We start from the raw sequence: 15,590 nt of genomic DNA on the forward strand, positions 1-15,590 counted from the left end.
CATTTCATTTTCAAAGTCTTGGTGAAATTTAGATCGTATTACCATCCACCATTTCCTAAGGAATTTCATAGATCGCCTTCCTTATCATGACATCGTAGTGATGACGTAGTTTTGGTTTAGACTGGTTTTCCTTCCTAGGTGACAGAGTAGCGTTATCAACCTCAAATCAGTCTTCAGAAATAAAGTTTAACAGTTGTATAGGAACATTTTCACATAAGCATGACAGCTTTTCAAGGGACTTTGGAAGGTTAAAAGCCTGGAGGTTATATGGTCTTCTGCGATTTTCGTAGTAAAGCAGTTAGGTAATTTTTGGGAGAAATTTGTGAAACAAGACGAGATAATTCATAGTATATTTAATATCTAGGCTAATCATATCTGTGTTGCTATGAACTGCCAGTATTTCCACTAGAATTTTATTTAGTGATGGTTCTTCTATCTCATCTACGAGACAAACTTAAAATCAAACTTCTGCAAACGTACTAAGGTGTAAGATTAATGAATTGTCTTCAAAATCAATAAAAGATAATGGTTCCTGAGATTTAATAAAGTAAAATGTACTGTGGGCACGAGGAGCACGGAAACATGAAAAAACAACCTTATTAAGACAGACTTTTGAGCTCCTATTAAAACATAGGAGCGGGTCTAGTCAAAGCCATTCAGTTTCCTTCCAAGGGTGCCGCCTCCTCGACAGAAGTTTGAGATTAAAGGTGATGCATTATTGGTGCGTGAAACCCACATAAAAAGCACCATACACATCGAAAAGTAAGAGCCAGAAAAGCTCTCTGTGTAGGAAAGGCATGAACCTCTAATCCTGCAGAGCAAGAGAACGACACAAGTTGTATGCTTAGTTGCAAGGGCTTGTAGTCCGGCCGGTGAGCATCAGCTTACAGTTCTGTGTCCGCCTGGTTGCGTGCATGCTTTGACTCCTTCAAAATAAGCTTCTTTCCCTTCTCCCATCCCCTGCAGGTTTGGTACCGTCCATTATGTTGAACCTAGGAAGCACACTGCTTCTACCAAAGTTCATCAGGAATAAAAAATAATGTTTTATTGTTTCCCAAAGCATTCTTGCGCCCAAGTGTGCACTGCACATTGACTGTTGTTTACTGCTACGACATATTATTAACAGTAAGTGAAATCAAGCATGTTTAAAACAATTATAAAAATACACAGACAATTCTATCAAAAAAGAAATAGTGACACACCATGAGGATGAACAAATGAATCAATATCATTGGGATGTCAGTTAAAACAAAACTACAAAGATTATAAATTTAAATTTACCTGGAAGTTAACGTTTACATAATTAATTACCGCATTCACCATCTGCAGGTGCATGGATGGAATGTAAAAAGTGCCCCATGGTCAACATTGTTAAAAGTTACCAAGATATTGAGCAATAGGAGCACTGAGATCTCTCTCCTTTCTAGCACGCATAAGGCATCTGGAACAGAGGTTAGAGGTGCTGATTTAGTAAAGCTTTTTCCCCATTCACTGCAGGTGTAGGATTTGTTTTCCTGCGTGTGTTCGCTGGTGGATTTTTAGGGTTCCTAACACACGAAAGTTCTTCCCACATTCATTGCAAGAGTATGGTTTTTCTCCTGTGTGTCTTCGCTGATGGATTTTTAATTTTGATAACTCAGTGAAGCTATAGTTACATTCACTACAAGGATATGGTTTTTCCCCTGTGTGTGTTCGTAGGTGGCCTCTCAAGCTTGATGAGAAAGGAAACTTCTTTCCACATTCACTGCACGTGTATGGTTTTTCCTGTGTGTGCGTTCTATGATGGAGCATTAGGTTTGCTCTTCGAGCAAAGCTCTTACCACATTCAATGCATGTGAATGGTTTTTCCCCTGTGTGTGTTCGCTGATGTTTCTTTAGACTTTGTATTGCAGCAAAGCACTTTCCACATTCACTACAGGTGTATGATTTATTTTGTCCTGTGTGTATTCGCTGGTGGACCCTTAGGTTTCCTGACAGACTAAAGTTCTTTCCACATTCACTGCAAGTGTATGGTTTTTCTCCGGTGTGTGTTCGCTGATGGATCCTTAGTTTTGATGAATCAGTGAAGCTATTGTTACATTCACTACAAGAGTATGGTTTTTCCCCTGTGTGGGTTCGTAGGTGGCATTTCAAGCTAGTTGAGAAAGGAAACTTCTTTCCACATTCACTGCATGTGTAAGGTTTTTCCTTGGTGTGTGTTCTCTGATGGTGCATTAAGGTTGCTCTTTGAGTAAAGCTTCGATCACATTCACTGCATGTGAATGGTTTTTCTCCTGTGTGTGTTCGCTGATGTTTCTTTAGATTAGATATCTGAGTAAAGCACTTCCCACATTCACTGCAAACATATGGTTTTTCCCCTGTGTGTATTAGCCGGTGGGTCTTTAAATTTATGTATTTACTAAAGTTCTTTCCACATTCACTACAGGTGTATGGTTTTTCTCCTGTATGTGTTCGCAGATGGTTCTTTAGTGACATTGAATAAGCAAAGTTTTTTCCACATTCATTACAGCAGTAAGGCTTTTCTCCTGTGTGGGTTCGCTCATGGGCCGTTAGTTTTCCTGCTAAAGCAAAGCTCTTTCCACACTCACTGCAGGTATATGGTTTTTCTCCTGTGTGTGTTCGCACATGGCTCTTTAATGTCGATGAACTGTTAAATCTTTTTCCACATTCATTACACCTGTATGGCTTTTCTCCGGTGTGTGTTCGAAGATGGATATTTAGATGTCCTGAGAAAGCAAAGAACTTTCCACATTCACTGCATGTATTTCTTTTTTCTCTTGTATGTGTTCGATATATGACCTGTTGATCAGATTGCTCATTTAAACTCATCTTACATAAATAGGTTTTTTACTGAGTTGTTGCTGATGACAATGTAGGGATGATGAGAGATTAAAACCCTTCCCACAAACAAGGCATCTGTATGCTTTTCTTAAGTTTTTGTTTGCGAATGAACTCTCAGTTGTGATGGTTGATGAATACTCTTGACGCATTCACTGTGTCTTTATCACTTTTCCCCAGAGCATGCTTGCTGATGCTGCTTTAGTACAGAGGAGAAACCAAAGATCTTCTTAAGATTGTTGTGCATGCATGTTTTTTCTCTAAGGTTTAGTGTCAAAGAGTCAGTTATATTTTGGCATAGTTCATGTTAATGTGTTCCCTGACTGACTAGTGTGCTTGCTGACAAACTAACTGTATTCCAACAGTAACTGCAAATGGGTAGTACTTGCAATGTATGTTTATGAGTTTATAATAATGTTGAATGGTGTTTGGAAAGCTTGCCAGACTGATAACATATCTATCAGGGCTCCTATCTTCAACCCAAGTTAAAATTTTTAAAATCTGCAAACAAAGAATAAAATGTATAGCTTTATGAAGCATACAAAGAACAAACCTTGTTAAAAAATCTTTACATTCTAGGATAGTGTGCTGTAATGTACATAGCCAAAGCTTTCTTCAGTTGTACCTTCACATGTCTGATTCACAATTCATATTGTGTACGCCCATCGTCTTTTTCTAGAGATTGCAAAGTCCATTCGAAACAAAGTTTATAATGGTCTAACACCACAGTATAGTTATCATGTTAGGAAGTGGAGCACGGTTGTACCTATCTAATACTTATCTCAGACAAAGGGCGGCATCTGGAATCTTTTAATACTGGTTGCATTGTATCCGTATCATTGTTGTGCTATTATTTCATTTCAATGTTTTGGGTTCGGCAGCATGAGTGTCCTCAGCGTCTTGAAGCCACTGGATTGCACCTGATGTTTCTTGCCGGATTTGTCTGTTCATATACAAGATTCTTACTGTGCTGTTCTATCTATAATTACTGTATGCCATTATTTCGAGCTCTTCTTGAATATCAGACAGCTTTCAAGTATTAATGAATTTTCTTCATTACTCTTCATCTTATATGTTCGCAAATCTGCTCTCTGTGGATGCAAAAATATTTGTAATCTCTAAATATATAAGCAACACATAGAACACTATGCGGCAGACAACATAAGTACTTATTTTCTACCAAGTTGTATACCATAGGCCTGATGTAGATGTTATTGGGCGGTGTTCATGCCGTCACCATGGCAGAGTACCTTTCTCTTGACATGGTGAGGGTACTCCTCCGGCCAAATTTTGAGATGAGATGCCTGGCAGCCCAGCGGACTTCTATTGCATTTACAGGACTCACCATCCTGGTAGTTCCTGTAAGTTCATTGAAAGTGTGCCTTGAGGCACCATCAGCATCGCGGCATTGCACACTTTCAATTTTATTTTCAAAAATAAAATCTCAAAGCAGGATTTTGTTTTTGAAAAGAAAAAAAGAAAGTAAACAAAAAAGAACAATGACCCACCCCAACCCTCCCACCTCCCCCCATTGTGGGACGGCTCTCCCATTGCACAGGGGTCATTGTAAAGTTTGACCTTTTATATACCACCACCTTTTAGGTGGCAGTTTGTACTCTTAATCGAGCAAGCAAACTTCCAAACCTCCAACGGCCCTTTCTTTGTAGGGCTGTCAGAGGTTTATACAGGGAGAGGAGACTTTGTAGTCTCCGCTTTCTAAATACTGAAGGCCGGCCTGCCTGTAAATTAAGTGGACGGACCTCCATATTGCCAACATCTAAATCAGGTCCTAGGTTTTTAATGCAATGTAAAAAAGTGAATGTCTGAATTACTCTCAGTCACTGGTATTATTCTAGGCAGCAATTCAGTTCATTGCTTTTAGCTCACTTTGCTACTAAAGACAAAACATAAAATTGGAAATCAGCCTTGATCGTGCTCCAAAAGTAACAGTCCAGTAAGAACATGAGTTAATGTTCCTCTGAATAGGAACAAAAGCATCCATATAATAGTTTACACCTTGAAAGGCCTGGTCAGTGAGTTACAGCACATCAAGACAATTATTGAATACATTTCCATTTTATCATGTTTATATCTTGGGAAAGAATAACATTACAATTAAAACAAAACACAACACATCTATTTGAAAAATAGAATCATTTTCAAAATGAAAACCAAAACATAGATTGAAAAGAGAATTAGGTAGCATTTAAAGGATAATGGTATCTGTATGTTCACTGCAGAGAGTGGCCAGGCAATGCCTAAATCATCCCGAGGCTCTTTCGAGGGACTGCCACATTCGAGTGAAGTGAACATGACCTGGTGGACACATTGTGAATACACATAGACTGGTGTGTGTTTGAAAATGGGGAATGTATTAACTTTAAGATGGCACACTAACAATTTGGTATTCAGGAAGGGGTAGAGTTTCCACTTCAATAATGGCTTCCCTAAGGGCAGCTGCTGTACAGCATTTTAAAACCAAATGTTATTTCTCTGCATAATTCTTGCAACATCAGTTGTAAAATAAAGCCATTATTTAAGAGGAAGTGATGTGCCGTCTTCCCTGTTTTTTCCAACAAAAGTCTTCAGGCATATGAAACACAAGTGGACTACAGAGTGAAGAATAATTATCCCCAGTATGATGTTCTGATGAGAACCCCGTTTTACCAAAATATTTTTGGATTCAAACCGCGTCAACAAGTTTACAACTACCAGAGAGGTGTTTCACTGTTCTTGAAAAAGTGTCGGCTTCAAGGGAACCCATATTGATAGACAAACTGATTGATTTGTGATTGAAGGTCCCATAAAGAAACAGTCTAATAAAAAAGAAAAGGTTTTCTTTCCCTCTGGTATTTGTAAAAATAACTGTATGGACTGGGATTTATTTTGTTAAGCTTTAATGTCAGTGATAACACATATATGTTGGTTTTTGTATGCATTCTTTGAAGTATGTCCTAGTTATGTAAATTATTGTTTTGTACATCTGTTTGGAAAGGTCTTGATATGTTCATGTCTACTGCATTGTCTCAATGTGTGACAAATATTTGCTGTATTTTATGAATTGCACATCTATATATATGGTAAACATCCGTCGGATCAGTAGACGTTGTGCCATTTCGGTCACAAATGATGGGTATCTTAACAGACAGGCGCCAGTACATGCTGGCACAGTCTATGTAATAGCCGCCCCAACTTATCCCCCCACTGATAAATCCTACTTTGTGAGGCCAGCCAAGCGCCCTTGGCCTCCTCCATTAGTTCCCATTGATACTGTTATTGCATAAGACCCAACTGTCTGCACGCCCCTCCACCATCTCCCTCCCGCCCAAGCCTCTCCAATTACAATATACGTGCCTCCATTTGCAGCAATTTTTGCCTGTGTTGTTTGCACTCTGCTGTACAAAAGCGAATGTCAATGCAGCGTAAAGTGGGTTTCATTGCCTCCCACAGGACCTCAGCAAAGGAGGCAGTCGCTTCAGTAAGTGAAAAGTAGTCATTCAAAGCCTCATGGATATGTGTTCTGTAGGACTGGTCGTGCATGTGCCACAGGGACAGCCTCCATCGGATCGGAGGACTACACGGGCCTACAAGGAGGAACGCTGGGGAAGGATTGAAGAGCCCCCTGGGCATGATCACCACTTCTGAAACTCAAATGTCTGACTAAAGGGTGGGGGTGCATAAACCCTACCTAGTACCATGGACTCCCCGCAGTTGTTCCTGAGTACTAGCACATACCTGCCCTGCATATCGATCCACGTCTGTATTTGATTTGATTATTTATTTAGCGCGACTATCACTCCAAAAGGAGCATCCTGGCACTATGTGGGAGAGGAAAAGGAAGACAGTTCCATCACTTAAATGAGCGATGAGCAGAAGGTATCTGAGGATCCAAAGATCCAACTCTTCATGGACTTTCTGAACTGAGGTTCTGCTTCCATCAGCCTTAGGTGTGTAGGCATGAGGTTCCAGGCTCTAGTTCCTAGAGCAGTTAAAGCTTTACCTACTTTGGTTTTGTACCTAAAGACAGGGGGTTTAAGAACATTTGCTGATGAGGATAGGAGTCTCCTGGCAGTGGTGTAGGGGGTAGACTTGTCCAATAGATATTTGGGTCCTAGGTTTCTGGAGGCTCTAAAAGTGACTAGCAGAACCTTAAATGGGATTCTCTTCTGCATAGGCAACCAGTGATGGGTTTTGAGGGCTGCTGAGGAAGATGATCTGCAGAGGAGTTTTAGCACTAAGTGGGCTGCTGCATGCTGTACCACCTGTAGTCGCTTCAGTAGTTGTTTGTTAACTCCTGTGAGTAAGCTGTTACAGTGGTCCAGTCTAGACAGGATAAGGTCCACCACAACTGTCTTCCTCGTGGATAGTGGAATGTAGTCCAAGAACTTTTTATGTGCTTTGATTATGTTGAAGAACGTCCTTGCCACTGTCAGGGCATGAGGTCAGAACGAGAGCGAGGCATCAAATTTCACTCCCATGTTCTTAGCTACTTCTCCTGTGTTTGGTAGGGCGGGTGCGTTTTCAGGTCAACATTGGCTCGGCTCGAAGGGATTGTCCTTCCCTATCGGCAGGATCTCTGTTTTATCCGTGTTGCATTTAAGGTGGCTGAGCTTCATCCAACGGATTACCTCTGAGAGCCATAGCTTAAAATGGAGTTCTGCGTTATTGGAGTCTCTGTCGAAGGCGGTGTGTTGTCTGCATATGATGTTGTTTCAATGCCAAAGGAGGTTATCAGTGAGATGAGCGAGGCAATGTAGATGTTAAACAACATTGGGCTGAGATGAGCCATGTGGGACGCACGATGTGATGAGGCGTTCTGTTGAAAGGAAAGTTCCTAGAGACACTGCTTGTTTTCGATTGGTGAGAAAGGATTTTATCCAGGCTAGAGCGGTGTTGGATATACCGCTATTTTTTATCCGGGTGAGGAAAATGTCATGTGAGATGGTGTCAAAAACGGCTGTGCGGGTTAAAAGAATTGGCACCGCCTTTTTACCTTTATCTAGGGTTAATTTCAGTGTGTCAACTATTTCTAGTTGAATGGGTAGTAATGGGTAGAATGGGTAGTAACGATATTGGTCGGAGGTTCGAAAGTATGGATAGATCCATGTTCAGTTTTTTTAAGTGGTTCGACTATTGCCAGTTTCCATTCCGCAGGGGCTATACCTGTGGCCAGTGATGAGTTGACTATATTGTTAATTACCGTATTGGCAATGTCAATGATCTTATGGAGGACCGCAGGGTGACATGCGTCCATGGGGGAGCCGGATTTGCAGGCGGTTCTCTTGTGTTTGCTCAAGTGAGCATTTTTCAAAAGAGTGTAGGAGAGGCCCTGTGTGGGTAGGGTCCGGCTCTGTTATGTTTTATATAGGTATCCCAATATAGGCTCCGGTAGCAACTTCACCTTTCACCCACATTCTCCCCTACCATTACACTACATAACGGTTCTTGGGACTGACCTTTTACCTAGTTATGTTATTGCATACAGGACGTGGGGTTTTCTCTGAAAACTAGCCTCATCTATTCTGCATGAGGATTCTTGGAAACTCAGCAGGACTACCATCTCCTGTATAATAACAATGTACAAGGGTCATTCCTTCAGTCATCCTAAGTCAAACATGACACAGCAAGGTAGAACTCCTGGGGGTACCACTTTGGGTATATAAACACCATATCTTGCTGAGGTAATCAGTGGAGAAAAGGACTTCCATGCCGCACACTGACGCAAGACGCTAAGGTTCCTGCAAGCAGACACTCCAGCTTGCAGGGGTCTGATATCCCTTGCGTGGGGTGTCCATCTCGAGACCAAGACGGGGTCCCACAGTCTCTCACTTCAGGGAATGAGGTTGACTGTATCCTAGAGGGATTCTTGGCTTTTACACCTACATACATGCAAGGTACATTTAGGTACATCTAGTTTGGGTCGCATCCTAGGAGTACACATTTTACTGTCATGTATTTTATATACTTGCCTGTATTCATTGTTTTAGCACGATGGTGGAAATCTACCATCCTTTTACTCTGATAGTGCTTATAATCATTTATATCCGTTACTGTCTAATGGTTTTTTCAGTACACCTCTTTTACTAAATGCTAATTGAAAAACATCCCACCGTTTACTCTGTGCATCTCTCTGAGACGAAGTGAGCACGAGTGACTGAGCGAAAAGTAACACACAGTTTCCTCAATCCTGAGGGATCAGGGTTGTCATGTTCGATAGTTGCCAAGAACTGTTCTCTCCTTGGTAAGAGGGGTTTCTAGTGGCACTGTGAGCTAGCTGGTATACAGGCTAACATACCCGGTTAGGATGCCCAGAATCAGTCTGGGCACCAAGCCCACAGTCTATGTTGTCTAACCGTGCAAATCCTATATAGGTTTATAGGAACTACACAACAGCTCTAACTGTAGATGCTGTGTGTGTAATGTTAAAATGTTTTTGTATATTGAAAATGTTATCCTCAAAGAAGACAGAAATCTGGTCTGGTATTGGTTGGAAGGGGACTCTGTGATGCAGCAGTATGGCCACCTCTCTGGAACCCCTGGCAAAACCTGCATGAAAAATGCTTTTTTAGCAGAAGCAGGCAAGGATTGTAGTTTTTGTCCCCATAAGATGGGTTTCCTACATCAACAGAACATCGGCCTCTAGGCGCCTTGCCTGGCGGAGCACAGCGTACCGTTTCCCTTAATCTAAAACTCCCCGGATGTTCCAGGTCACTATGTGAAGGCTCCCCAATGAAACCTCATTGTTTAATGCAGTCATCTAAATATAGGAAGTGTAGGGCATGGGCGGTCAATACACTGGGCAGCCACACTGTAGGGACACAGACCGTACAATAAAGTTTAAAAAACACTGTAGAACTATACATACCCCCCTCCACCTCCCAACCTAATACCTCAAACCTCATTGAAGCATCTGTCACAGAGGAGATCCTGCACCAGCCCCAACAGGGAGCAGGCTTATGATCCGTCCAATGGATCTCCAGGTACCCCTTCAACATGGAATTTACTGAAGAGCTGGGTGTCTACTTCTCCATAGGTTCAGCCCATATAGTAAGCCATCATACTGTACATCTCAAACTCAGCCAGAGTTTTTCACAAACACTCTCCAATTTACCATACACTGCACCCTTGGAATCTAAGTGTTCAGTATCCAGGGCCTCCCGCCTGGACATCAAAGCGTGGCTTGGAGCGCCATTATGATCTTGATCTGTGTCTTTTCTTGTCCTTTAGTTTGGTCTGAGTTTGATGTGGTTCTCCAAAAGAAGAGTCAGAGTCCCGATGTGGAGGCATGTGAGGCTTCAACTGTCGTATTTCATCGGGCTAGGTGAACACTTCCTCAGGCGTGTCAAAGAACTGGGTACGGCCAGATACAGAATCATGTATGAGATCTTCAGGTCGCAGAGATGGGCCATCGCTGCCATTAAAGACTAGAAAAGTCTGGAAAGATCATTCTACAAAGGGAGTCATAGATGCTGAGATCTGGCAAACGTGAGGATAGTGTCTCTGTCGTGAAAGTTTAAAATCCAAGCGAAGACCAGCCAGGGCCTCGTGCTCAGGGCAGGCCTCTCAGCCAGTTCTGTGGGTATGCTCTATAATGAAGCATGGGGAGAGAGCATCTGCCGGGTTCCACATCTTGAGCTATTGCCACTAAGCCAAGAATTTGCCCATATCCTTGTCTTCACAGCCCTCGGGAAAGTCCACAAAGGTGAGATTATTTCAGCGGGCCCGTCCCTCTGCAACTTTCACGTGCGTGGCCAGGCCTTTTTGTGATCTTCTCAAGGTTATCTACCTTGGCTTGGAGTGTCAAGACTGCATCTTCTACTCTGGAGACCCTGGTTTCAGCTTGACTGCAACTTTGGGCAGGTTCTGGCGCAGCAGCATCACATCCGGCCCTACAGACCCTTTTCTGGCCTCCAGCATATCTCTGGATTGGGTTATTGCAGACAGTAAAGCGGCATTATCGGGGGAACAACCTGGGCCACCCTTGGCAGCTGCCATTGACGTGCCGGTCCCCATGAACCTGTCCATTGTGCTTTGCTGTGACGCAGGGCCTGATGGCGTATCTTCCATCAAGTCGAAATAGTGGTAGCTTCCCAGTGTTCACAATGTCATTGGTTGAGCGTCCAAGCCTCACCAGCCGGTAGTAGCAGACTTCAACACAATGTCGTCGGGGCCTGGACCTCAATAGTATCAGTCACTTACTAGGAGCTGCCACCTGTGGGCACTAGTTTCGCAAGTAGAATGAAGGTGCTCCATGGCCTATATTCTTGCTTGGTGCCTGCACGAGAGGGGGTCTCTCCCGACCACAAGCTGCAGTAGGACCTAGCCCAGCGGCCTCTGCGTAAGGGAAAGCGCCCCTCCCCTAACGCCTGCCCACTCAATTGTTGTGAGATTTGTAGGGTATTCAGCAGGTCCGACATGTACGGTGCCCTTTCAGTGCTGCCATGCGCTCCTATAACATGTGGCTGATCAGGTATTCCAGGATGGCCTCAACTCGCAGCGTGCGCTGCACGACGCCTCAGGTGGGCAGTCACCAGCCGCAAGCAGCTCTCATGCAGTGCCCTTCAGATCCTGCTGTGTGCTCCTAGGCGGGGGCTTTACCATCCCCGGCAGCCTGGCAAGACCGCTGTAAACTCCTGTGCGGGAGCGCCAGGGCACCACACTCCATCTCAGGCAGCTGTGTCAGTGCCCATCGAGCCACCGGATCGCCGCTGCTGGCAGCCGGGCCCTCTTCCGAAGATCCGCCTAGGCCCTGGCCTAGGCAGCTCAGGCCCCTTATGTCACTCCAATCGGAGGGACCCCCATGACCCACTCAGGGCCCCTGGCTCCACTCACTCATAAGGATGCAGTCACTGCAGCCGCATATTCAGCCATCCTTTCCGTCTCTGTGGGCTGGAGGTTCCTTGACACCGGCCCCTGATCACTCTGGTGCACCTCACACGGCCTACTGCAGTCTGCAGCCACGGACGTAGGCCTCAGGCATTCGTGATTGCGGGTACATCATCTTATAATCTTCTAGGAGCCGCACTCCCAATACAAGGGCTGAGAGATCACTGCTACACCGCCTTTGCCAGTGAGGGCCTCTAAAACATGTTGAGATGTAGTAATCCGGCAGAATTGATGCAGATAGTGTTGTGTGCTGGAGGAGCTCGCCTAAAGCCCATCTGTCATGTTGGAACCCTACGCCACGGCCCACAGAGTTTTATTGGTTTTAAGGATTTTAAAGCGAACAAGCCAATATAAGCCATACATGTGTTCAAGTGCCAAATGATATTAACACCATTATAATCAAGATGTCCATCCGATTGTAGTACGACATCCGTCCATAGTAACTGCACCCTTTTCCCTAGATCTTAGAATCAGACACATACCAAAAGTGTTTTTGAGTTTTACATTGAATTGCAGAAGAAACAAGAGCATTTGTTAACATATTTGGTGCTTCACTGCTTTGGCAATTGTCCAAGGGGAGTCCGTTCTCATCAACGCCGTCGTGCTGCCAGCCGCAGACCAAAGCTTCCAGGGGACCACAACCACCAGAGTCCCTAGCGCTGGTGGGAGGCGCTACCGCTTTGCTTCGCGCCAGGAGGGGCTCTAAGGGCTTGCGGGCTCCAGCAGCGCGGGAGTTCGTTCTCATCAACGCCGTCGTGCTGCCAGCCGCAGACCCACGCTTCCAGGGGACCTCAACCACCAGAGTCCCTAGCGCCGGTGGGAGGCGCCACCGCTTTGCTTCGTGCCAGGAGGGGCTCTGAAGGGCTTGCGGGCTCCAGCAGCGCGGGAGTCCATTCTCATCAACGCCGTCGTGCTGCCAGCCACAGACCCACGCTTCCAGGGGACCTCAACCACCAGAGTCCCTAGCGCCGGTGGGAGGCGCCACAGCTTTGCATCGCGCCAGGAGGCGCTCCTAAGGGCTTGCGGGCTCCCGCAGCGTGTGATGCGCGTGGGCGGGCCTGTCTGCTCGCGTCTGAGCCCGGAGGAGGCTGGGCTGGACCACCCCCTTAACAATGCTGGAACAAAACACTTGAACTTGGTCCCTTAATCCCCAGGTACTGTGGCAACTGACCGTCGCTTATTTCTGCTTTAATAGGTGTTTGTGGCGTTGTCTATTCTTGTGTCCACAATGAGCAAACGTAAGGAAGTTATGGGGGCTTTGGATGCTTTTATAATCAGGAATCCATGCTCAGTCATGAGATCGAACTGACTGCGAGGCGACTCTCTTGGCCCTCTACCCCTGTTGAGGCGCTCTTCTTTAAGCCAAACCGCTCCGGGTGAGGCTTCACAAACTTGCTGTCCTTTTACTATGCAAGACCGGCTGCAGTCTTCTCCTGTAATTGTTTCTTCACCTGCACCTATACTTGTAGCCGTTGTGTAAGTTTCCCTTTTGGATCTGGTAACCAGGACTAGTGTAGCTACCAGGACACGGACACAGGCTTTTAAACCCCACACAGAGGCCAAGATGAAAGAGCTACCAGTGAGGCGAAGAAGGGGTGGGGGCATACAAAAACCTAAACAACAGAAAGGGATCCGAAGCCCCAACTCTGGGGTGGTACAGACCTGTACAACTAGTACACAAACTGCCGTTGCTTTTATTTTACCTGTACTCACATGTAATACTTCAGGGGGTGCAGCTCTGGACAGTGTTGTGGAGACTCTTTTGGGTTCCGCACTTGTACGGTTTAAGGAACTACTAGACAACAGCCTTGAACCACTCTGGGGATACTTGAAACAATTGGATTCTATAATGCGTAAACTGGCTGGCGGAAAAGATTTATTGCCGCCTGGAGTGGTTTCAGGGGAGGGTTTGGACTCAGATGTTTCCTCAATGCCGGCAGGCGAGCACAGACCCCTAAGGGAGGCATCCTCAAATATCCATGAGGAAGCTACGGGGACTAATGTCTGCACCGCTGAGCTAGCACCAACCACTGTTCCCCCACCAAGCAGGGTCTCACCTCTGTCAGACTCAAGCTCGGGGGCTTTTCAACGGTCCCAGGGGTCCCAACATTCTAAAAGGCTCCTATGATGCTGTCTCCCCCGTGATGGATCCAAATACTAAAGAGCCTGCCCAGACAGTGACAGGGGCTGTTGGGGCCAGAAGGGCCCAACCGGGGGTCAAACTAGTGGCTACTGAGGAAGGTATTGGAACTGTGTCGCTTCCGACCACTGATTTACCTCCAGCATCACTTCCATATGTCATTACACTGAGTGGTGTGCCCGAGATTAAATCCTGCCGGAAGGAAACACAGTTGGAACTAAGGAACAAGTGTTTATTCTGGCTGGCTAGATATGAGCAGTTTTCCTATGACCGGGCAGGAGAGATTTTAGTGGTTCGTTGGGTTGACTGGGTGGGCACGAGACCCAAAACAATACAAGGGGATTGCATTGTCATTAACTTTAGTAACCCCCAGACTGCTCGCTCTCTGGCTAGCTATATCCTTAGCCTCCAAGTGATATTTACAGGAGTCAGGGTCCAAACTTTAGACTATTTTTACCCCCACAGTCGTAATCACCACAGGTCTACTAGTATCTGCGCCCCGTCAGTAGGCCCTTAGGACAATTAATAGTGGCTTCCTACCCCAGACCTCTCTTTTTTAACATCCCAGTGTCGAACAGGTACGGGGTTCTGGAGGAGTAGGATTAACTGGGGTGGAATGGCGGACTCGATCTGAATACTGAGCACAGGAGTACCAAGGGATGCCAATAGTGGGTACTTGATCCAGGCCATATGGTATTAGGGAAGGAACAGGGGACCTGCTTACTGACTTCCGGCAGGGGAATCCACCATTGGAGGTGCATGACTCCCAACTCTCAGGCACAGCAGGCAACGGCTCACCCGAAGATGGAGTGTAAGCTGCCCCCTCTGGCTCAGTATGAGATTACCTCCAGCCCAGATTCTAATAGCCATCTTCTCTCTGATGAACACTCTAATTCTGACCATACGTTGAGGATTCTATCCTGGAACATTGCAAAAATCAAAAACAAACTGGACTCCCCAGACTGGGGGCTCTTTGTGGGTACCCATGATGTCTACATGTTTCAGGAAACCTGGGCGGGGGATGACCTTGTAAGGACGGGATACACAACTTTTAACATCCCAGCCATACAGGGGGTAAGAAGTAGACCCTCTGTGGGCCTTAGCACCTGGATTGCTACATACTTGAACTGCCCAGTGGACCACTTTAATACCCATTCTTATGACATCCAGTGCACCATACTTACCTTCCCACCTAGCCTCAAAATTGCTTTTATTAATATCTACACCTGACCTGTAAGTATTTGCCACAAATCACAGACTTTTGAGCAACTTAACGCCTTCATCAGCTCTGTTCCCACAAGCATTATATTGGTTGTGGGTGGTGATTAACTGCCAATTCGAGCCCCTTGTTTTATCTCCTGTTTCAAATTCTAGTGCGGAGAATCGGTTATGGTTAATCCCGACCCTCAGATATAAGCAATTAGGGCCTGGAATCTGCTGGCACTCCAGATCAATGCTGTTACACTAATTTATTCCTTGAGAGCTTGTAATGGTCGTACTAAGTCAGACAGACAGCCAGGGAAGACAACCTTTAATAGACCTGGACACTCTGCTGGACCATATTCTAGTTGAAGCTAGATCATGGAAATGGGGGGTTGACTTTGTTGCCCTGCCATGGCACGACAGCGACCATAACGCTCTGTGATTGGAGCTGCAGCTCCCAAACTTTAGCAATCCTATGGATACCAGCACCAGTGTAGCTAGCAATCTAATTCTCACTAATAAT

The 15,590-nt window shown here is 45.3% G+C and overlaps 1 protein-coding gene across 1 annotated transcript in view; it reads right to left on the reverse strand.

Moving 5' to 3' along the window:
- LOC144772257 (uncharacterized) overlaps positions 1-15,590 on the reverse strand; it is a 367,797-nt gene that overhangs the window by 319,048 nt on the left and 33,159 nt on the right. Inside the window, 1 exon segment of the mRNA XM_078656480.1 lies at positions 1,555-3,929. Coding sequence (XP_078512606.1) covers positions 1,555-2,829 — 1,275 coding nt within the window. The 5' untranslated portion in view covers positions 2,830-3,929.

The sequence above is a fragment of the Lissotriton helveticus genome, chromosome 8, assembly GCF_964261635.1.
Source record: "Lissotriton helveticus chromosome 8, aLisHel1.1, whole genome shotgun sequence".
NCBI classification, from domain to species: Eukaryota; Metazoa; Chordata; class Amphibia; order Caudata; family Salamandridae; genus Lissotriton; species Lissotriton helveticus.